Source organism: Ptychodera flava, chromosome 19 (assembly GCF_041260155.1).
Source record: "Ptychodera flava strain L36383 chromosome 19, AS_Pfla_20210202, whole genome shotgun sequence".
Lineage (NCBI taxonomy): Eukaryota > Metazoa > Hemichordata > Enteropneusta > Ptychoderidae > Ptychodera > Ptychodera flava.
The window spans coordinates 6,433,726-6,458,898 of NC_091946.1; the positions used below are offsets into that span (position 1 = coordinate 6,433,726).

The window sequence follows — 25,173 nt, forward strand, 5'->3', positions numbered from 1 at the left end:
TGGCTAGAGTAAAAGTCTTGCCGGGACTTGTTTATCATTTTTCCTTGGGGACCGGTAATATTAAAGAATTTATCAACAAAGGCATTGTACATCACTTTTGTTAGGACAAATGCTTACGACTCGGCGAGAGGTCATAATAACCCAGCGTGACGTCGTTACGCCATTGATTGACGTGTAAGTGTCCATTTCTACAAATTATCTTTATCCGTATTGTCCAATCCCAGAAGACTCCCATGCTGGGGCCAATCCAAATTAATTTCAAAAAAACGCGTCCCTTAAAATTAATTAATTAGACACGGGAACATTAAAGCGGTGGTATGAAAATTATTTATAGTCATTCATTTGTTAATTGTCTTGTCCGATGGCCTCCCTCCCATCTTGTACACGATTTTTCAAGTGGCAATTTCTCAATTTCATTTCACAGATGATCACAATTATTTTTCATATATATGATTAATACTGGTGCACCTTTCCTTATTATTTTGTTTGGTTCAGTTACAGCAAGACTGCATTCGGCCATAACGCCATATTCTCTCTAGAAAAAAAATCAGGTTTTAATGTGAGCAAAATGCGATTCAGGAAATATGAAAAAATGCGCGCAGATTAATTGAACCAGTTTGGAGACAAGTACATACACCCCGAGGTGTCTCTTCTAGCGACAAATTTGATCGTCTGTAGACGACAGAACGCCCCTTCGTCCCGATACAAGTTTTTATAAACCTCGAAAGAAGTGGCATCTTAATTGACTTAGACACTTGCTGTTTGACCATCATAATATATAATTATCCTTTGTGAATCATCGATATTATTATTTCTATCGTTTTTTAATTATAAATGCTGTGACAAGTTTACACTTCTTTGAAATACGGAACTTCTCGGCAAAATCTTGAAAGCCCGAATGACATTTTTTTCTTTTCCGAAAGGGAACTTACGTTCTTGAAAACTGCTTCCACTTTGTGGAAATTTGTTTTCGAAGAAAAACAGAGCAAACATGCCTGAGGATCACTGATTTCGTCACCATGGATACCGTGAATTGTTGGCTACAACAACAACATATATTGACATCATCATCAGTCAATCAAATATAGAAAGAAAAAGGTTATCTGGTCAACTGCTGGACAAAACTGAGATAGCGTTGTGTGCTTCCGCTTTTTCTTTTCAAAAAACATCCAAGATTTTGTGATGCAAGGCTCTCAACAACCTACAGCTTGAACCTTTAAAGAGTGGATAACATGAAGGGATCGCGTTTTTTTCCTTTGGCGCGACCAGAAAAGAAAATTGATAACTATCTGTCTTTGCCATTGATGACATCTATAGTTGAAATCATAAAATATGCCAATTGACCCATACGATGACCTTTAAATGAAATGACACTGCCCATGAATTCCAATTTTTTTAGGAAGTGACTGGGGGTTTGCTGTCGCATGCGACTTTTTTGTCAAGCGAATGTGAAGTGTGATGTGAAAACGGAGATGTTGGTGCACTCCATCAGGTCCTCAGCAGCTTTCACAATTGTCTTCTTCCCCAATGGAAAGTGTGTGTATTTTTTTTGTTATGACTGCGACGGTTCAGTGGTTGTCGTTATGCATTTCTTTGGCGTTGAGGCTTTTGTGTCTTTCGCCTGGAGTGCCCGCTCCTTCTCACCAATATTGTGTAGAAATACGACAAATTTTCCACTCCGTTGGGCACATTTTTCTCGCGGAGCACAGAAGAACGACCAATTTGCAGAAGTGAATAAACTGAGAGCAGCCATGCCTATCTCACCTTACCTCGAGAGCGTGCGACAAAGATGTGGCGACGAAGGGGGAGCTGAAGAGAGCCGGGGGCTTTAAACATCTATAGCCGTGGCAGAATTTCAACGACAACTTATAACAAAAAAGAAGTGAAATAAAATCTCCAGCACTCTAAGACATGCTTGAGTTATTCAACACAGGAAAATCACTTGACAGCGTTTATTTGCCCCGTATTGCCCTCATTGCGCTCCTTGGCACTTACCAAATTAAAACCTTTTCATGGGATCGTTACATATCTTTGATTCTATAATTCACGGGGCGTCCAATAGGTCACACATTGATAACTTTGGACTAAGCCCCTCGATTGAAATCGACACAGAACGCACACCCATACACTCACACATCACCGTGTTGAGAAAACAGCTATGGAAGTGTCGATGCGGAGATAATTGCGCCATCCTAGATTCTTTTAATTGGAATCAGTGAGTTCATACAAGAGGGCGATAAGTTGACAAAGATACTTGGACTGTGTCAAGTATTCTCTATTGTCTAACGGTGACTTAACTGGTTCATATACTCGTGGAGATCTGCACATTTTCTACGGCGGCGACTAATAACGGCAGAGTATATACTTATGCATCTCCGTCGCTTTTTGAAGAAAAAATAATAAAAAAACTACAACAAAACAAAAGTTGACGTTTGTTGCTCAATAATATCTGTAGATCTAGGCAACAGATCATGTCTTATCGCGCTTTGTACTACACGTTTTGAAAGTTTCTATCCATGTACGCGAGTTTTATCAGCACCACTCTATCATAAAACCACATCTCATCTCGCCTTTAACATTTCATCGTGTGCCGTTGCAAATTTCATCACGCAGGGAAAAAATATAGCCGACTTCTTTGAAGATAGGATGTACACAGTTCTCTTTTACGAAGCGCCGGGCGGGTAGAGAGATGTCATCGGCTATAATGGACGATACCGCGGGGAAATCAGCGAAGAGAGCCAGTTCGAAATTCATGTTAATTTGCTCGCCTATGAAACGCAATGCTTCTAATTGCACGTTAATGCGCGAGAACCCGCCACACTATGCCGGTCCCTTTTCCATAAAACTCGGGCGGCTTCTTAAAACAAAGGACATACTGGGCGTTAGTGGAAAAGCCGCTCTTTACCGTTCAGCACAGTGCAACTCTATTATTTTTCCCTTTATGCCAATCATAAACGTTGCTTGACACATCAAGCCAGCTAATTCAACTCTGCCCAAAGTTAGATATGGAGCGAGGAGAACTCACTAAAACCCCGGCTATAAATTATGCAGAAATAGGCAATTGCGAGACATACTCATTTATCCAATGTGTTTCTATATTTTACCGTAAATTTTGGTTTTCCGGACGGCCCATCAAAAATTTATACGGAAAACAGAGATAGAGCGGGATGGGTGAATTAAGAGCCGGTTTAATTGGCAAAACAATCGTCGGCGACATTTCCCTGGAGTCCACTATCTCCCATGTCATGTGCTCTTGTTGTTGGTGTATGAAATAAACATGAGACAGCAAGATTAGTGTTTCTCTACCCAGAGTAATTTGGATTACCCCATCTTCAACTCATCGCATCCAATACTTTCTGTGCATATATACTTGATCAATAATTTAAAAAAAACGCGCACTAGTCAAATCTTGCGAGGAGGGTCTCATCTTAATTCGTAGAGATATTTGGGAGGGATTTCCGAAAGAGCCGATCGCGTGGTTCGCTTTTTTCGGAAACCGTTGAGAGATGTTCATGAGCTCGGATGATTTCATCTTTGGCAACTTTTTGCTCGCCTGCATGTTGCCTAGCAACGGTTGGCGGGTTCTTAGCAACCGTTTCCGGGCCCGTAGCACTGTCTGCATCACTCTCATTTGTTCTGTAAAATACTATCATTATGGCGCACTGTCGATTCCCCGATTTTCATTTTTGTTCCCGCCATGCTTCCATTGTTTCGCGACTTTTGGTCGCCTCATCATTGGCACTTATTTGCCCTCATTAGCTTCGATTTTTCGCACTCTAGCGCGATTTTCCCCTTCCAGACCGTCCAACCACTGTCCATCTCGCCAGAGTTCAAAGGAAACCGCCAAAATTTCTGCCACTGCGACAAAAACCGGTATAGCCCTCTTTCAGAGAATTTGCGGCAATTTGCGACAGCCTCAACGCCCCAACTGTTAACCCCAGCTCCTTAAAAGCCTTCTCGTCATTGGTTCAAACTCAAAGGCAACGAAAGAAAGTATTGATATGAGCCTTCATCTCCTGTCTGGATAGTTCCCGCCACCATTTCGTCCCTTTTTGACATCATCATGATAACGTAATAGCAGAAGTCAAGCGCACTTAATTTATGCATGCTTTTGAAAAGCCGTATATTTTGTTTAAATATGTTATTTACGTTTAATGGACCATATTGGACGCTATTTCAAGCATATTGCGTTCCATATTTGAAAGCACGTTTGGAGGAAAGAAGTACAGAGTTTAGGCGGGAAAATCCATTCATATCGTTCTGACGACAAGGTCTTCCCAATCGTTAAAGCCGCGTCACTTTTAACGCGGGAATTAGATAAATAGATGTATATTTGGGTTCATTTGTGTGAAAAAGTTATGAAGCCATGGCCGTGTGGAAATCTGCTGGGGGGGGGGGCTGATAAAAAAACGAGATCGATTCGTGTAGACGGCCCATCTGCTAGAGGTATGTTGTCGTAAAACTACGGCGGTATTTTAGCGGCGTTCTATGTCGCTATAGCAGAGACACACGAACGGCCCCGAGCGGTTCGCAATCTCTGATCTCCATAACCACCGTCGTCGTCGTCATCATCATCATCGTCGTCGTCAATACCATTACGGTCGCCACCATTATAACCATACGGCAAAATACAAAAATACAAGACCGCATTTCTCGCTGAAGTGATCAAAGCTCTGTACAGACAACGAATGTAGAAATTTGTGGTTTTGAATCTGTCCGGATAGATTAAAGGATGACAGTCCAATTCATGTTTCTTTTTCGAGAACGAACACATTTTTCGAAACTCCTAGCCTTGCAGAGTCATGACCAGCCTTATAATTAGGGGCAACTTAGGGGAAAAATCCGCTTGCCTGTAGATGCATTTGAACAGAACCGCAGCAGGGTGGTTAATTATTTTGGAATATATTAATAAGCGTTATTTTGCTGATGTAAGTGTTCCTATTGCTAGGGTGTGATGGTTGCAAGGTAAGTGGAAAGGGAGAGATCGGCGCCCCGCCGGTCTACCTTCTGGCTACAGTCTATTTCACAATTGAGAGCCAACATCACTGAAATCGGACGCCAAGTCGACTTTCATTAAGAGCGAAAACTGGAGCGTGTGTCTCGCCTTTCAGAAGCTTAAAATGACTTGAAAATGAAGACTTGATGCGCTCTCGCCTCCGAGCAATATGACATTTTAAGCGACTTGTCTCAGTTCTTCTTACTTTGCCAGCGGGGCCAAAAAAATGAAACTTAAAACGAACTTGTTTTTTTTCCCTGCACAAAGGCTTGCATTTTCAGGAGGGCAGATAGGAATAGTCTGTGCTATATTTTGTCTCATTATAATTTCTACTGCAGATACCAGTTAATTTTAACTTTGGAGAGTGGTGATGGAAAATACACCGTTGAACGGAAAGGAGCATTTATTCATGCAGTTGGTGCAACTTTTTTTATTCATTCCAGTGACGCTTAATATCTACTTAAATCTTGAGGTACCTGTGTAGCTTGCTAAGACCCAACCGGTGTAGCGTGGGGCACGTACAGTACATAACACACACACCTAAAACGCCATATACCACCAATGTCAATATTAGCCGACGTGTGGTTACCAGGGCAACAAGTGTTTGAACATACGAAGGTGTGTTTGGAGTAGAGGAGTAGCGCGTCAAATGTCGCTGGGCGCCGGACCATGTGGCGTTGAGAGGGCCTTCAGCCAGCCGCTGGTGCTGACGACAAGCACGGTCAAAACACGCTCACAGTGCGTTGACGTTCTCCTTTCTAACCTTTCGGTTGAGTATTGCCATTTTTTTCACACCTAGTCATACCTGGAATTCTTTAAAAGGTTAAAACCGTTGCGCCGTCACCGGGTTTCCAAATCGGTAACACAGTCAGGATGAGCACCTATGTAAAACTCAGACAAGATCAGATGGGTTGCGTTTCGGCCCTTCAACAGATATGGAGGTTCTGACAGCCAAGTCAACACTACCCAATCTGGGCGTTGCGCTCTATCTTATTTGCCACAATGTATGGAAAAGAAAAGTAAATTGATGAGTATTGTCGATCAATTGAACGCCGGTATTACTTGATTATTTATATCTGTCTTTCCACAACGAACAATGGCAGCTTTGAAAATCGTCATTGTTGGAAGTGTATCGGCCTAGACTCTTGTATTTCCCTTTTGTTGGCATTATAAATTTTAACCGGCATACAATAAACAACCCGCTATTTAATCAATGTCTGGGTCGTCGGCCGCATTATGTTCGTTTCATTGAAATATGGCAACTTCATACCGAAGTAAAGGGAATTTTCTCTTTTCTCTTTTTTCGACCTTCTATATAAATACTGCTTTCCAATTTTTTGCCGGAGCTTGGAGAGCAATACACTCGTTGAGCGAACGTGTCCTATGAATGGGCGCTGGATAGTTGTGCATCGGTGGATGTTTTCGCCGAGTGAAAACATAGCACCCTCGCCTGTCACGAGATGGTTGTGGAAACTCGCCGCAATGTCACGTTTCGGCGACTGATTATCACCGCACCCGTACCTGACTCAATCAAAAGAGGCGTACGAGAGCCCCATTAGAGTCAGCGAAAGCTCGCAACTCTTAGACAAGGGTCAGGACCCTGCCCATATCGCGCCGCCGAAAAAGCGACGAGCACAACGCTCTGTTTACAGGTTTACGTGCCGGGATGTGCAGTTTGGAGGTGTCTCGTCGGTGGCTTAAAGGACAGTGGAACAAGAGCATCGCATCTTCAGAGGCTCGAGCAGCGCAGTTTTGTTAGAACACAGAGCCATCACTTCTATGCAGAGCTACGCCGCCAGGATAAACATAAGTGTACTGTTGAGTTGTTTTTTACCTTTCTGTTCATATGTGGCTTATATAAACTCCCGTTCAGGAATCGAGGAACCCAAGTATACGAAAAGGAGAGAGAGAGAGAGAGAGAGAGAGAGAGAGAGAGAGAGAGAGAGAGAGAGGAGAGAGAGAGAGAGAGAGAGAGAGAGAGAGAGAGAGAGAGAGAGGAGAGAGAGAGAGAGAGAGAGAGAGAGACAGAGAGAGAGAGAGAGAGAGAGAGAGAGAGAGAGAGAGAGAGATAAACGGAGCTGGACAGCATAATATCGATTGTAGTTGTCGAGATAGTCTTTATTACCGTTAAAAATAGATTGATATGAAATACTACATGCACGCCACGTTTAATTAATTAACCTATCTATCACTCATCTTCATATTGGCAGAAATGGTGGTCTGCTCATGTAATGGCAGCAACGAAGTACAGAAGTTGATTTCCCTTGACACTAACGACTTTTTGCTTCGGAACATGAAGACAGCATCTTTCAGATCTTCTGAATCGCGAGCTACTTCTCCCCTCCCCTTCCTACTTCCGCTGCCTCGCCCCACCAGCTTCCAACTGCACCAATTACACACTGCCAACATCAACGTTCTCTAGTCTGCGTGATTGGCGTGATAAGTAATAATAACCGATCGCCAAACAGAAAGTGAATAAGCCCAACCCTGTAGCAGCTGATACACCACGCTGTGCGTAACACGGTAGCTGCAATTGACTTGACCTCTAACCCCTACCCACTCAGCCTGTGTCATTATATGCAGGTGTGTGCATTGTCAGCGCTCTTTACGTAATCATACCGCTAGGCGAACACACTGTGCACGCTTTCAGTGCAAATAAATTTCTGCGTATCGCAAGGTCCATCAGCTTTTCAGTCTTCGTATGGTGACCCCATCATTTGTAGGAATCGAAGACGATCTAAAAAAAAATGAAACAGAGGAAGACTCAAAATAAAAGAAATGCAAGAGAGTGGTTTAAAAAACGAATTTACGGGTGTTTTTGTTTTGATCAGGTATCTTTTGTGTCATTCCGTTTCAATAGTAAAAGTCAAATTGTAACGGGAGGAACCCCTCCATGCGTCCTACTGGACTAGTGACTGGCAGCTTTCGAAGACGAAGACGCCGTTGCCACATTGGGGTCGACAATCATCGTATTCTCACCCCCACCACCACCACCATTCTTATGCACATATATACGAATACCTTTCGTCGGTGCTTTTGTGTTTGAATAAGACCCCTTCACTGGATTACCACAATTAAATTTAACTGAGCGAGACTGGCCAAATGATGTCGCATGCAATCAAGCACGGCATGAGAATACACACTCAATAAGTTCGAAACAAAAGTTAAGAAAATAAAAAAATACCGAATAGTAATAACAATAATAATGATAATAATAATAATAATAATAATAATAATACAGCAATTTGCCGTAACTGGTGTAATTGTACTAATTTTGTGCATTAACTTGACAAGACATCTTGTTATCCTACAAGCCGATTGTATACGCAGCATCGCTTCAGAAACCGATTAAAACTATATTGTAGGCTGGGGGTGTTTCATCCCCGTTGAAAAGTAAATCAATAGTTACCGTGGCAAAGGGGTCAAAGTTTACCACCTGTATGCCGGTGTATCAAATGAGCTCCATGAAAGCAAAAACGTTTATCTCGCGACCGCGATCCGGATCTAGGCCCTGCTACATGTTTTGCATGTGTGTATATATTTATCACTTTTTAATCGACTCTGGGCTGTTAAAATTAGGTGCGCCGTTTAAGCGAAACATAAAAGTTTGATACCCTGTGCCGTCGCATTTACAAAGCGTCAAAAAAAAACATGTGTAGACATGATACCATTTAAAATTAGCTTGACTTTAGTGAATAATAAATGAACTGCTGTAGGTGGGGGCATCGAATAAAACAAAATAAACTTGACATTTATGGTAGCCGTATTTTGGTGTGAAGTTTAGGCCCACTGTAAGGTGACTCCAGTTGGAGCAGAATCGCAATTTTGCAAATTGAAATATCATAGTGCGGGGTTGTTATCGCGATTGAGAGAAAAAAATACATATATTAAAGTCTCTGCGAGGTGACTCCAGTCGCAAACATGAATTAATAACTATCATTTATGGCCTTCAAATAAAAACCATATTACATCTATGAAACTGTTGGTCGGGTATGTTTATTGTTTCTCTATATAAATTATTCTTATTATTAATTTTAGAAAAAACTCCAAAAACACCAATTTGCACACTCTCACTCGACGAAGCTTGGTGTTTACTTGTACAGGCCGTTTTCCACTTCAAAGCCATTATTTTGAAAACTACCAAGCTAGCCCGTCAGAATGTTTTGCCTCGGGCCAATAGCAATCGCCCTGTCCGCGATTTACATACGTCACAAATTACGGCTTGGTTTTTGGCAAGTATACGATGGCCTCCAAGCCATAAGTGTAATTAACTTCAAATGCAAACCAAAGCACCCGTGAAGTATCCTGGGTGTGAAAGTAATATGGGGGGACCTCGCTCCGAGCTGGAAGTTTTTGATGTTGCTTGCAACATTTCATTCGTCTCATCCGATCTGCGCTGATCTATCCACACGTAATGGGAAAGGAGCCAGCGGTATAGCCCACTCGGTCGAGTCTGTTTTACAGCGATGTGACAGGGATATGCTTTATCGTCGGCTCAGGTCGATGACAAATTACTTTTTTATCTCTGAGAGGAGGCGGCAAGGCGTGGGCAACAAAGTCCTGGCAGTCTGAATCAGAGCTTTGATTGTGTGCGTAATACATATTTTGCTGTCTGTCCGCTACTCGAACAAAAAAACCTTCAGCCACGTACACCTGGTGTTAATATTAACCGACAAAGTGTGCCAGGTGCACCGTGAAGTTAGGGTTAGGGATTTCGTCCGGTAAACACTGCCTTCGCTGAACGAGTCACTGTATGGTGACTGACACAATATACCGCAGCAGATAGGCCACGTTGTGTTAATTCAACCCCGCTTTCTAGTACAGTATTCTTTGGTGTCGATTTTTTTTTCGAGAGAGGCTTACGTAACACGCCATTTTGGGTTTCCAACTTAAGGCCTCAGCAACATTACGAACAGTGCTTTTGTCTGTCATTCATTTGTTTTACCTCGATGGCGATGACAAATGCCGCGGCCGGTGTAAAGAAAACCTTTCTTGAAGCGCGTAACATTTTCAGGAAAAATGAAAGAATCTGCGGATCAGTGAACGAAAAACTGAGTCAACTGGAAGATTTTTTTTCTCCAAAACTCGCACCGGGCTTTTATGGATGAACTTGAAAGGTGAAGTCGACACCCATCACTCATACGTATTTCTCCGCTTGGGTTGCCGTCTGCAATATGCCGCGATGTGTACTGAACTGTCCGGTAAAGGGAAATGGAGCGAGATCGATCTTGCTTGAGCAAATGACCGGGGGGCGAAAGCGGCATCAACTACGCGTACAAACGAAGCAGCTCCGACTTACGTGCGCCCGGGCTTGCGCGAGAATTGTCATGTTGACCAGCGGAAGGGGAGAAAACACACCATTACGCTATTAAGAAAGGCAAACACCTGGTTCATCGAGCGCTATTAATTCACACATTTCACAAAAATACCAGCGGAGATGAAAATTTCGGCGAAGTTCACATTCTCTGGGCTCCTAAGTGCTACCAATATTACGCAGACAAGACCCCACTGGCTGGCTTACATTATACCTCCATTAACAGGGACCATTGCGTGAGTGTTTTCGCTGAGCAAACTTCATGCGATCGATTGGTGTCGGGCGCGTTTTGAAGTTCGCCGACACAATTTCCTCCGCTATGTTATTTTGTATGTTAGCAAACAGACGTTCAGAAATTGTTTTTACCCCAGCAGTTTGTGTGTACACGCTCACCTTGGACAGGAAGTAACATGAAAACATCAGCGGCGTGACTGTTTTTATTATAAAAAAATAATAATTATAATAAAATAATGGGAATGGGAAACAAAACATACACGTGCGTTGGTTATGCATTGTCGATAAGTTTTGCCGCGTTTGAAATCTCCGACAGTGTATAAACTGATATATTTCAAACGAACTTAATGATACATTTAAGATCGACTTGATTAAATGCTGGTACTCTTTATACATGCAAACATGTATGTATGTATATGTGTGTGTGTGTGTGTGTGTGTGTGTGTGTGTGTGTGCAGACGTATGAACCTATATACAGAGATTTTATATACATACACGTACACATATACTCGCATATATATATATATATATATATATATATATATATATATATATATATATATATATATATATATATATATATATATATAATACGCAAAGTACCATAGCTTTGAGTTACAAATAGTGACTTTTTACATTCATATTGCTCTCTCAAAGGCATTTTCGGTCGCTAAGCCATGACAAGCACCCCCTTACAGAGCTAAGTTTGACAATACTTTAATATCCGATAGGGTTATTAACCATTTAAATATTAAATGAGCTCGATCGTTGAAATTCCACTTAGCGCAGAAATTCGATAAAAACAATTGCAAATTAGTAGTATGTCATCCCGGACCCGCTTTTAGAAGGAGTAATTTTCTCTTCACTATGTAGACGTGATTCAGCGGCATAACTTGGTTCATTATGATTCGTCCCCGTCTCTTCTTTGGCCCGGGGTATTTTTTTTCTAGGTGTGGAAAGGAGAAACGCCATTGGAATAGGTATGGGGAATGGACAAGACCCCCAATGAAGAAAGGTATTGCCGTTGGAAGATGCGTATGGATTTGCAATGCGTGTGGCAGACACCTATACGGTTTTAAATATTCATCGAACTTCTCAGAGATCGAATTTTGCCATCGAGATTATGGTGTCTTCCCCTTCTTATTCTTTTTGTTATGTTTGTCGCGCTTGTCACAGTCTCTGTCATCGGTCATCGAGAATCGAGACCTCTGTTCTGAAAAACGAGACGAAAAGCGAACCCTTAGAATCCAATCATCCACGACCAGGCGTGCAGTCATATACCGGGACTTTCTGCAACCCGACACCGGCTTTAAAGTGAATTTTCCCCTATGTTTCAAGTTTCAGCGGCAAGTTTTGTCACATGGTGACAACCGAACCGGTGACTTTTAAAGCGTCAGTTTTTACCTCTGTGCGGATTACACGGCAGATGAACGAACTGCGATTTTTTTACATTCATTTTGAACATGACAAGTTTTGTTGAAGTCCCGTCCCCGATAATTCGAGTGTTCCCAAGGGCGGACGGTCAACTTTCCTTTAATCATTGGCGGTAGGTAATCGAGCATCGAGCTGGAATCACCGCTTCAGGGTCGTTATCCAAAACATTTTACGACAATCCAAAATCCTTATGCCTGCCCGTGTTTCATCAGATCAACAGGGGCGACTTGAAGGCCGCTGCAACTACGCTGGCGATATAACAGCCCTGTCTGTCTCGAGACATTTAAAAGTTGGCGCTTTTGAGCGCGGCCCTTCAACTTATTCAGGTTTCTTTAATCCCCTTTGTGAGAATTCGTTTGTTAAGATTTTCACACTCGTTCAGAGTAGTTGTTGAGTTTAGGCCAGTGAGTAATAAGACGATCTTTTTTACTTCTTCACTGAAGACAACCCTCCTTTTATTCACTGTATGCAAATGAAGCCCTGTTGCATCAACTCACAATATTAGCGAGGATGGGCTTCGCATTCTCTGGTCGCCGTAATCCGGTCGATTTTGTCTTATCGGGGCAAATCTGCAAGAAAATTCCGTGCTAACACCATCTCAATACCTTCAAACAAGAACAATGGCCGCCAAGTTTTCCGCTTCGCTGAGTCTGGAAGTTTACTCCCCAATAAACCCAATGACGTCACGAGATCGAAAGTTGAAAAAAATAAGACCAAATCGAGCGAGGTTGGACTTGTTTTACGGGAGTGCATCGTTTATTGGTGGAGCTGAGCAGTTTGTGGTCGGTTAGATGCTACCAGTCCACCTGGTACATACGCTATTGGAACGCGGAGCCCAATTTTTTTTTCTTTCTCCAAACTTACGCGTAATGAGCTTTTCGCATTCTATTGTGCTGTAAGAACCGCCAACACAAGTCTGTGTATAGATCCGGTCGGGGTTGCAGGGGCCACCGAATAAGAAAACTAATTAGCGTGCCTGCGCGTCAACATTTTTGGGCGGGAAACAGGGCGGAGTCTAAGCCCAACAAGCTTAGTGGGCGATAATTACAGATTTCCAAAAAAGAAAGAAAAAACCTATATCGCCAATTTTCTCTCGACTTGGGCATTTTTGTGCATTATTCATGAAATACCTGCGAAGCTTCCTAATTAAAGTACCTTGGCGCGTACCCAAAACGACAGACAGACATCCTTGTACAGAGAGGGGCAGACTCCTCCCAAATTGTTTGAATCCTTGCTGAGATCAATCGCATGACCAGCGTCTTTTCATTTGCCGTTGTTTCCCCACACAAAAGTTTTCCTCTTGTCCCTCTGAGATTGCGAATAGTTTTATATAAAGGTGCGGTTCTCTCTTTAAAGCCAAAACAATTAGGCCTCGAAAACCCTGGATGATAAAAAAAAAATCAGTCAACTACTGAAGGACTGAAGGTTTTTGCCCACTTAGGTCCGTTCTTTCGAGCACTTTCCCGTCCCAAATTGGTATTTGATCAACTTTAACAGAGCTTAGGTTGGACTAGCCACAAAGCGATAAAACGGAAGTGAACCGATTCGGAAAGGGCGCGGAAAAAGTTGTCTGTACAAATGTGGCGACCCTCTCACCTTGGGTAGGACGATGCAGTGCGAAGACTGTGAATCAGAGGTAAAATACGCTTAGAGAAAACAAACGAAGCACGTTGCTGGCTCAGACACTTAGGAACATCGCAAATAGCACCCAAAACGGGCAAAAAATCAGCTGTCTTCCCATGTCGTATCCACTTCCCTACATGAATTTGTTTAGCCGTTTGATAACACGCGAGGAAAAAAGATCGTTCCACTTAACAAGTCTAATTGCGCGGGAACGCGAGTGACATACTAAATTGCGGAACAAACCAGGAGGAACTTGTGAAGTGAGACTGGGGTAAATAGAAGCATGGAACAGGCCAGTGAAAAATGACACACGTGTGTTTTTCAGCACATTTAGTCCTTGCCGTACTACCGAATAAAGGCGAGTCGCTTATATCAGCACAAACCGCAGCGGACCTTTGTGTGAAAGTGTTGAAGTCGACGTTGTTGACAATTCTCCGTATTGTATGGAGCAGACTGCCCCGGTAATTCTCCTTTCAAGAACCGTTCTGAAAGCAAATACGGGACCACATCGATTCTTTCTATTTTTCAACACTCGTAGGCATTATCTCTCAGAGCCTGCACGCACACTGTTCTTTGAGGAAAGAAAGAACAAAAAAAACAACAACAACAACAGGCTCCAATGGCAGCATTGTAAAATGGACAAAACAAACTCCTCGCCTTTGGTTCGCGGTTATTGTTGGTTAGCAGAAAAGAAACAAACCAAACGTGTCCCGAGAAAAAGCCCCCCCCCCCCTCCAACTCGAAACAGTTACAGTGTACAAGTGAGTGCGATAAAAGGCTGGACGGAGCTTGGGGATGAAACTATGACATTCCGGAAGCGTATCTCACTGATAAGACTACGCGCGCGAACACGTGACCTACCATCACTTTTTCCGGTTTCTTATCTGATGGTTCAAATTTATCTTTCCTTGACCCCAAATCAGAGCAAATTCTGTGAGTTGACGTTGGGGAATAAGCAGGAAATGTTGATGATGGGTACGACCAAACAAGAAATAACACCTTTGTGGATTTCAAATGAATGGCATATAAAAATAAGATGTCATTGTTTTTAAACTTAAAATATTCAGGGGTAATTGATTTTAAAAGAAAGAAAGTACTGACAAGGTCAAAAGGAAAATAAACGCTTGCTTAGTGACGTATTAACCCCAACAGCTCATTTTTAGCAGTTTTGACCAGAAAATATACCCATATTAATGTGGAAGTCGTGAAGGTGAGCATTTTAATTAACTAACTACAACGTAAACCGAAATTGCTGTGTGGTTTGTCAATGAAATGAATCATTAATATCGTCGCGAAAAAGTAAAACAATTGATGAAATCAAGGTACTATTGACTGCTGTAGATAGTTATTAATAACAGGTAAACAAACGGTCAATGATAATGATAATGAAGACGACGACGGCGACGACCACGACCACGACCACGACGACGATGATGACGATGATGATGACGATGATGATGATGATGATGATGATGATGATGATGATGATGATGATGATGATGATGATGATGATGATGATTATTATTATTATTATTATTATTATTATTTTATACGATGTGTTGTCACCAGGCATACTATTATTTTAGAAAGGCAATTTCATACACACATGTTCCTTTCTCACTTCAATAGTTTAATTTTTCTTGTGAGATGGGTCGCGTTATCCATTATATTGACATTTTTACACGCATCAAAGATGCAACAGACCCGCAGTGATAACTCAATCAGGGTTGAAAAGCTCAGTCCATTCTTAACAGTTATCTCGTTAATATGCATTAATAACTGTGAGAAATTCACGGGTATGTTCAACTCTTGGCCAGTTAGAGAAATCAACTTCCAATATAATTTGTAGGGTTTGCGCAAAAGTTTGGCAACCATCGAGAAAGGAGAAAAGAGAAAGAAGTGGATCAATTATAAATGCCGAAAAAAGATGCTGTTCGAAAAAAGAGTTGGACCACGATGCGAAAAAGAGTGATTTTAATATTCATTTCATTCATTCATCCGTATCAAATGAATTTTATTTCATTTTGAGTAGAAGTGCTGTCCACTACCAGTAGCGTTGGCTAACATTCCACCAGCTAGCTGGTCATTGAAAATTGGTAATTCTTGCAGCGAGGGGATGACCGGTCCGGTTTAGGATAAACATCATTTATCTTACAATGCAGACTGTCGAATGGCAGGCGTGAGTTTTTTACCCTTTCATGAATTCTCGTTACTCAATTCGTATGACTGTCATGCCAAATCTTCTGCGAGTTTTTTTTATTTGCTCCCTTCGCTTTTAACACAGGTGTAGACAGACGCGCTTCGGTTTCAGCGCTCTCAAGAAATGTGCGCGATTTGCGTATCAGTCTGTAGGTCAGTATTTATCGAGCTTTTTACACTCAAAGGTCGCCCAGGAAGACAGTTTAAGGGAAAAGAGGCGGTATGGTTCTCACTGTATGCATCAAATCCAAACACCGATCGAAGTAGACATTCTGCGCCTACGAGCAATGACCAAGATTTTTTATCTATTTTAGTCAAAAAGCACAAAACCGGCGTAATCCTATGATCGGAAGTTAATTGATAACACTTTTACACCGAAACTAGAACGATCGAAAGGACAGCCCTAACCTTCTGTCCAAATATCCGCTCCTCGATCGTCATTAATCCACCGATAAAGACAAGTTTAAAAACTCCCAAAACCTGCCATAAAGGCGTTTGAGAGAGATGTTAGCCGAACATAAGACGTTTATTGGTGTTTCCCTTCACCGCTAGTCACACGTCAGATTCCAGTAATTAGGAGAACGTCGAAGACAGCTGGCGGAGACGAGTCGGCAAAAAATCGATCACTGAATTGGAGTAGTTTGTGAGGTTCGTCCTGGATGTCATCGATTACTTTCTACGTGCAATTACAACCGACAAATTTGACATCGAGGTATTCATTCAACAACACTGACTTATGATTTTCAACCAGACTGTCTCTTTCTGGCCCGCCGGCACCCTATCATCGCCCTGCTCTGAACACCTCTTTGCGTCTCCCGTGTTTTTTTAGTGTTCCGACGGTTAACACGTTTCCCCCTATCAACACTGGCAGAACACTTCAAGAGGCTAGGATCTTAACTAGCGTTTACCTCAATATTTGAGTATTTGAGTATTGGTCAACAGGGGAGGGGGACGAACACTTCGTCAACAAACCGAGAGAGAAAAAAGAGAACTGGAAATGCGAAAGGGAATAGTTTTCCCTTTAGAGTGCAAGCAAACATCCTCGACTGAAGCACCTTGGTTGGGCGTTGTACAGTCCATATCAAATTTCGCGACGGAGGTTGAGTTTTTTGTTTTCCAACAAAAAATAAACGCGAGGAGCGCGTTTTGAATTGTTTTGTCCTACGGCAACCAGGAATAGGGTTTCGAAGCCATTGGTACACGCGATAGTATGTTTTTCTCAGAGAGAGAGAGAGAGAGAGAGAGAGAGACAGAGAGAGAGAGAGAGAGAGAGAGAGAGAGAGAGAGAGAGAGAGAGGATATTTCGCAGGAGTGTGAACAAAAATAATACATTACTCGAGAAGGTGGTGAAAACGACACGAATCTAGTTAGGTTTAAGGAGTGGGTATCTTGCACATGCAGTATTTGGTAGCCGTCAAAATAGCGACCGCTGGTGATGGTGGAAATCATGGAAGCGCGCTGGCGACTCCTGACTTCAGCGAAACAGAACTTGGGATACACTATGGAGAAGGGAAAGTGGACACTGATGGAACACGAGGGGAACAGGGAGGAGAACAGAGAGGGGGTATGAAGAAGGATAGTAATATAGGGGATTATTAAAGCATCAGAAAGATTTGAATTGTCTTTTTCAGTGTATTTCATGAAGTCGAGGTCACGTGAATAAAAATCAGTGACAAGATACATCCGAGGTTAGGAAGATACTGCTGTGAATCAGAGAAGCGCGAATCTTCTTTCAATGAATCCATCTTTTGTCTATGTGACCGAGGGGCAAAGATGGTTCATGTATTTAACCATTGTGTGGCCACAATCCTAAAAATAATGGTCGTTGTCTACATGAAAGGAAAATTGCCAACGATCGGGTTTGGAGAATATGAACACAAATATGAGAGTAATTATTGACGCCTGTGTGTTTGTACTGCCATGTTTAGCACACTACCTCAATGGCAAACAATGACATAATGAAAAGCGGACCGAAAATATTACATTGTGTTTGCCGTCGAATTTGTTTCAAACGAGAAATCTTCAGTATTGATGGGCAGTTAATTAAAGCGGGTTGAATGCTGTGGAAACTCGATCTATGAGCAAACACACATTTCAATGGAACAACCGGATTTTGAGTAAATATAGCACACGGATAATAACACCTTATCGTAGGGGCGGGTATCCATTCTCCCCTCCCCTTTTCTAAGATGAGATGACGGTGTTCTGGTGCTGACTGCTCACGTAGTATTTTCTCTTTTTTCTATACTTTTTTTATTTGTTTCGTGTGTTGTCAGAGGCGACGGTAGATGTGGAAGGAGTTCATTTGTTGGGATGCTAAGCAGATCCATCGAAGCATTCACTATGAAGTGGCCCACGGTGAATGATGGGTGTGGAATGGCCAGGCAATGAGGCATGTCACGGACCCATCAACGCCAAAAGTGATAGAATCGCGAGCTCTTGTTTAAATATCAGGCCAAACACGAACCGCAAGGAGGCGGAAAGCGCGGGAAAATCTTAAAGATGAACTCAGGAACCTGCCCTCCCACTCGCATCATTTTCACACCGACCATCATTGGTCTTGACAGGCGGCGCACGTGAGGCAGCTCGGCTCGCCGCGTGGAAACTAGAAAAAAAATCGTGAAAACAATTGAATTCCAATCGTAAGTGACACTCTGAGGGGAGAGCGGAAAGATGATACCAACGGGCAGTTGAAAAATGTTTACCTGACGACATCGATGACACTACCGCCAGCGAAACTGATATATTCGCGCCCGAGAACTCCTCCTTGACATGAAAAACGTTCACTGCACACTGAAATCGGAGAGAACGCCTCTCGTGGTCTGATTCTTTTACACTTCCCCGTGATTAGAGAATAGCTGTAACCGCCGTTCAGGTAGTGTTACGTTACATTGCATGGTCTACGTGTAGTCTTCTTTCAGGGTATATTATGTTTGCCTCTACATGTCAAAAAAATCCCTTACCGGAGAGATACTACTTTTCCAAGTATTAAAATGTACTGATACTATTTCACCGACGAACGAGAACTAATATTGCTTGGGGTGAGATTTTCTTTGAGAGATTCTCCTGTTTTGGAATCGAAAACTTTGGTGACAGCGAGAAACGAGGGATATACAACTAAATGGGCCTGACTTGACTTTCTGAAGCCCGGGTGCAAAGCGCTGTTGTTCGACTCATAATTTTATTTGTACGGATGATGGAAAATGCGAATTATTGTCATAGTACCTTGATCTTGTGTTCTTGAGAATTCGTTCTGATACTTTTTTGAGAGCGCGTGTGTGTCGTCTTCAATCGCTAACATACAATACGTGTTTTCGACTCCCTCCCCGTGACGTTAACAGGGTCTTCTCTACTCTCAACTATCCCCATACCTTGCCCAATGGCATCGCAAAACTCAAGTTCAAAGTCGACTATTTGAGTCAGTGTAAAAAATGTATACGAATTTGCAGCGGGAAATGAAATAGACAACTGTACTCGTCGCATTTTTTTCACACACAAGCGATTAAAAATCAGTCAAACCTGTGTAAATATATTCAAATCCCTAACAAAAACACATTTGCTGCATTTGTCGACGCAAAAAAGAATATGTCTTTTTCGCGGTGGAAAGTGTGCTAAAACGATTGAAAAATGTGCTCAAACAGTGAAATGTAGCGGGATTTAGGTATTTTTCAGAGGTCAAAACCGCAAGTGGGTACTTTCCCTAGAAATCGCCTCGTTATTCGGCGCTAAAAAAACACCAACCAAAATCTATCATCTCATGGTATTTTGATGCGTGGGAACTCAATTGAACCACCTCTCGGGGCATGCCATTAATTAGAAACTGCTATTGTCTCTGGGAAAGGGTTAAGACAATGGACGAAAACCCATCATCACTGCGTCAGCGTCAAAAAAAGAGCCGTTAACGAGGGCTTTATGGCCGCTGTCGACATGGGCAACCACAGCGCGACACAGCGACAATGTAGCGATTTTCCCTTGTACCTCCTTTTTTGAGAGGGGGGGGATTCTACTTGTACCCGATTGATGGTGTACGCGCCCAAAACGTGTAATCCTCATTCTGCTTTGAAACAACACTCCTTTGAATACATGTAGTATACCTTTGGTTTGGTTTAGTCGTCTTGTTTATTTCTCCCTTGTAGTCTGTTTCAATGCGCTCTTTTCACCGGCAGAATCGAAGTGGAAGTTTCATTCATTGGCTATGAAGACCTGGTACAATTCTTTTCATCGGGGCTTGTATCTTTAAGCTTTTAAGCAACACTACACCACCCCTATCTTATATTTCTAAACCCTATATTAAACATTGATCCCTGGTTATACGGCCTTCCTATTCGACGAGCGGTGTACTCTTTTACCTTCGCGTGTATGTATGTTTTCTTTTTAATCGTAATGATTTTTTATGTCATTTAGGGGTATACAAGATCTAGGTATACAGATATTTTCTTCTGTTCTGCGTACAGACATTTCAAGTGAAACGTTGGTTTACTGTAGTTTCTGACGGTTGGTGGGCAAGACTTCGGAAGAGCCGTGGTTTCTTGCTTAAACTGAAGTGGTAAAGAAAGCGTCCGCCAAACCAACACGCGCTCAGATTTCGGTCGGGATTGGTAAACCGTATTGCTCGTCTGGCAAGCCTGCAGAAACGACTCGATGTTTTGTAATCAAACCTATATTTTCCACCAATGTTATTACACTGCAACGTAATGCACAATCTTCACGTTTCGAAAGCTTGGTTGCATTATATATATATATATATATATATATATATATATATATATATATATATATATATATATATATATATATATATATATATATATATATATATATAATTTGGTATAAAATGAATTCTATATAACAAGATAACACGAGAAAAACAAAAATTGAAATTTTATTCAAACATTATTTTTTTATGAATTTATATGAATTTATGTCTAGCATCTTGACAGAACAATCGTGCGACAGATGTTATAAAAAATAAAATGTGCTTTATTTTTACGAGGCTTGTTCATTTCAAATTGTCGAGGTACACAAGCACGTGACCAGGAAATCACTATCTGTTGCGGCTTAATTAATGCAGAACAGATTATGGCATTGCGTAATTATTTCTGATTATTAACGGTCAAATCTTTTCTTTTAAGAAGGAAAATGAACGATATTTGGCATTCTTCTGTTTAGCTTGATTTTGTTTCTTTCTCCTTTTTTGGCAAATACGTTTCACCACATTGCTGTCGGCGAGGCTAACTTGTCAAATGCAGAACAACTGTCACCATAACATATGTCCATGTGAGTCGCGGCGGGGAACAATAGCCTCATTAATATCCCATTTGCGTTAATTGTCTTAGAAAATATCTCCAACAAATTAAAAAACGTTTGTCAGGTAAAATTAGAAAGAGTAGATGATTGCGTAAATAACAAGGCGGCCTGAGAGGGAACATATTTCCCGCGTTTTCACTGGTTGGTAGCGGCGATATGCGACGTTCCGCTGATTTGGCTACCCGAATTACGCGTCCTGGCTACTGTGTTACGCGGGAGACAACCGCAACGCGATATATTGAATATCGGAATAGGTTTCCTCATTTTCCTTTCCTTTCAAAGTTTAACTCGAAATATTGCGCAAACACTGGAGTAAAGCGTGTTGATTTTTCGAGCTACTTGAAGTGTTTAAATGTTAAATTTAGAATAAAATGTGTTTTAAACAGTGACTAATGTAGGGACACTAAATTGCACATAAATCAAGCAGTGGATGACAGCTCGATACAGACCACACACACATATACCTACACCCGACTCAAAACCACGTTATTTATTTTTTCGTGATTTTATTATTGCTCAGGCCCTCGTCGCTTTCCCCTGTTCCTACTACAGGGTCGGAAATGCAGTAGCGATGAAATTAGTAAAACCTAATAAATTACCGATGAAAAGGAAGGGTTTCTAATTCAATCCTTTTGGAAAATCCACAGTGAAATGGTTGCATTCAATTCTGGCATTTACATGTTGGCAATCATCAAAATTCTCGGGAATCAGACCCGGTTCTTTTATCAACAAAAATATATTTAAACGCGACTTGCATTCTCTCCCCTGTACACACGTCTTCACATTATAAAGAACGTTATTAGGAATCGATCTTTTCTCTCTCTCTCTCTTTCCACTTCTCCGAAATTTCAACATAAAGCCGGGGCTCGGCTTTCCAAGGACATTATAATCTCGTCGGGTATTTTGGACGCGTCAATTTAGGTCGGACGTTTCGAGTGACGTATACATCCATATATGATACTTTCATCGGGTTGAACTATCCTCTAGTCAGCTTAACTCATCGCTGTAATACTCTTTGCCAAGATGTGATTTCCATTTTCAGATAAGCCAAAAATTTAATTCCCGGGCTTAATAATGTGATTCAAGTCTTAAGTGAATTTCCTGAACTAATGCGGGCAAGGGGCTTACACCGAGATACGCCATGCTCAAGACTGAGCTATCGCTCCCGTTCGGCGAACCCCCGCCTTTTCCCACTTCGCCGAGGCATAGCTGAACTCGACACGCTTCCCCGGGTGCAGCTGAGCGCGCTCGGCGTCGACAGCTCGCGTCAACGGGCGGGAAATATCACGTATCCGCACGTATACTAAGAAGGGGGAGAATGAGGGGACCTAAAGTCATCAATATTTTGCTAGGGGTCACATTTAGATTGTTTAATAGGAATATCGCATCAATTTATCCTCGGTGCTTCTACTTCAACGGGAGTTATTTCCTATAGCCGACCATCGTAGTCATTAAGCAGCGTGATTGCTGGACGTTTCTGAGTAAAATATTGCAATTACAGTTAACTAGTCTAACAAGCTGGCAATGTAGTTCGGCCAGAGACATCCTAAAAATTACCGATCGTGATTTACCGTCGTAATTGCGCTCTGCCGTGATCATTTCAGTCGACAACACGTCTGATTGATTCGGACCTGCGTCCTTCTCAATTTTGCCATGTAAATCTCCGTGACTAAAGAGCACACCCCGATTCATTTTCGTGTTGTAACAAATTTATCGGATGGGATTTTTCTCTCTTTTTTATATTTATTCTACTCCCTCCATGCCTTTCCTGAGAGAGGGATGACAACGTGCAATTGCAAAAGTGCTATTTATGACTTCCATCGGCGCACATATACCCATGCAGTTTATGCTCTCTGGTTTCCTATCTATTTCCAGGTATACGATGAACTTCACTATGCCGTTTGGTGTAATCGCGAGTAAAGCGCTGGCATATGTTGATGAGACGATGAAATCCACAGTATCACAAAAGCGTAAAAACTGTAAGCCGACTCATAAATCCAAAAGGTCATAAAACTGTGAAATATCGATGCTGAAACTAGTGAGAGTTTCAGCTGGTGCCTAACACACCCATTTTAAATGATCAAACGCGGTATTCTGTGTCGGCCGACGATCTATCTTCCTTTTTTTCGTCCTTCAGTCTGAAGGTTATATCCATCTCCATCATCGCGGCTTAAACTTTTCCCTGCGTGTGTGTGTGTGTGTGTCTGTCTGTCTGTCTGTCAGTCAGTCCCTGTGTGTCTACCTCTCCTTGTCTGTCTGTCCCTGTCATAGTTGTGCATGTCTGTCTGTGTCTGTGTGTGCATGTGTATGTGAGTGAGTGAGTTAGTGAGGAAGTATACATGTGGTGTGGCTGTACTCGAGTAACATGGAAATAAACATGACTATTGAGCCACAAGCTCTTTTACAAGATTAAGTGAATAGGACATGGCAAAACAAGAGAGAAACAAAGACTTTTTCTGAAGTGGCCTGAAGGTTGGCATTTAAGTTGCAGGAGCTGCGGGTCTTCACCGCGCATTTTTAAAGTTTTTTTTAAATAACAATAAACAAGCACACAATCGAGGCATGAATACCGCTGAGGTCTTCACGTACTTTGAACATACACTTGAATTTGATTTCAGCCGTACGATGTAGTAGGGGCATCAGAGTGTCAGAAACTCTGGAGCCGTGAGTGTGTCTTTGCGGGGAGTTGGAGGGGGGGCATCGGGGTGACCTAAGCGTGTGTTGAACTCTTGCAGCTATATTTGGACTGGTATGACTCAGAAGTTGGGTATGTCATGAGCCTTCCTGTTTCAAAAAGATGTGACAAAACGCGACCTCGAGGTTACAGCTCCAACGCCCTACCATTAATTTATCTATTTCCTGCGCTTTGGCGAAACTTAAAGGTGCTTGAACGAGATGCGGACGGTTTTACCATCACTGCAGGAAGCCACGATAAGACACTCCGTCTGGACATTTTCTGTCATCGAAACAGGGAGACTGGCAAGATATCTAGGGTTCATTTTAATCGTCCCGAAACTGTCCCAGTCCTGGCAGCGCGCATGGTGTCGCCAAAAGTACACGGAAATTCTTTGTTTTTGACAATGTTTTCCTCTCGAGAGGGAAAAGTATCCCTGATTTAACCAAACATTCAACAAAAGTTGCACAGAAACAAGAAATCCGGTGTCAAAGTTCACACACACAGATCAAAAGGATGTTGCTTTTTACTTTATCGAGCGTTCCTCTATTAAAGAAAATTATGATTTGTACCACGTGACGAGGAACCTTATGATTGTACTTAACTAAAGTATCCGAAAAATAATGTACAATGTTATCACTTGATAAGTATGTATGTATGAATGTATGTAATATATATATATATATATATATATATATATATATATATATATATATATATATATATATATATATATATATATATATATATATATATATATATATATATATATATATATATGGTTCTGCCATTCAGAACGTTGATACTACATACACAGGACTCATTTTAAGGTGACCTAAGGTTTACGATGAAGTAATATTTTTATATTATTAGTTTCTATGACTGTTTCACACTATGCGTTGAAGCCTAGTCTTGTTGTGTATTTGTTCGGCTTTCAAACTTTATTCTTTTCAAAGATGTAATTTCGAGGTGTTTTTCGCCGGTCGAGTTTCTAACTGGCTGGAACACTGCTCCCTCCATATATTCTGGTGCGATGACAACAAATGCAGAAAAGATGGGATGGGATCAGCAGTGACAGTACAGAGATTTCTAATGTTCCTTTTAACAAGGATTCATCGATTCGACACCGACCTCGTGGTAAGCGGTTTAGTATGTGGATATTGGAACAAAAAAAGGCAGTGAAGTTTCAATGGAAAATTTTGAGCTGCAAGGATTTTGCCCATTGTGCGTGCAATTAGCCTTAATTCACCGAAAATACATCGGAGAAAGAGAAAGGGGAAGAAACATGTCCGTGCCTGCATCGAAATTGGGCGTCAAATCACTCTCCATGCTGAGTCTTTGTTCTAATGAGTCTTGCATTAATGTAAACAGGTTATGAAAATTACAAACAAT

The 25,173-nt window shown here is 41.8% G+C and overlaps 1 protein-coding gene across 11 annotated transcripts in view; it reads right to left on the reverse strand.

Annotated features, from left to right (window-relative positions):
- Window positions 1-7,089: 7,089 nt before the first annotated feature.
- The window catches only part of LOC139118453 (transcription factor Sox-3-like), a 127,429-nt gene continuing 109,345 nt past the window's right edge, over window positions 7,090-25,173 (reverse strand). For all 11 annotated transcript variants that reach the window (XR_011548730.1, XR_011548724.1, XR_011548727.1 and 8 more), the window contains one exon: window positions 7,090-7,733. Coding sequence is in view for 1 of the 11 variants with exons in the window: in XM_070681750.1 (XP_070537851.1) it covers window positions 7,687-7,733 (47 nt within the window). In the remaining 10 variants the exon portion in view is untranslated. The remainder of the gene's footprint in view (window positions 7,734-25,173) is intronic.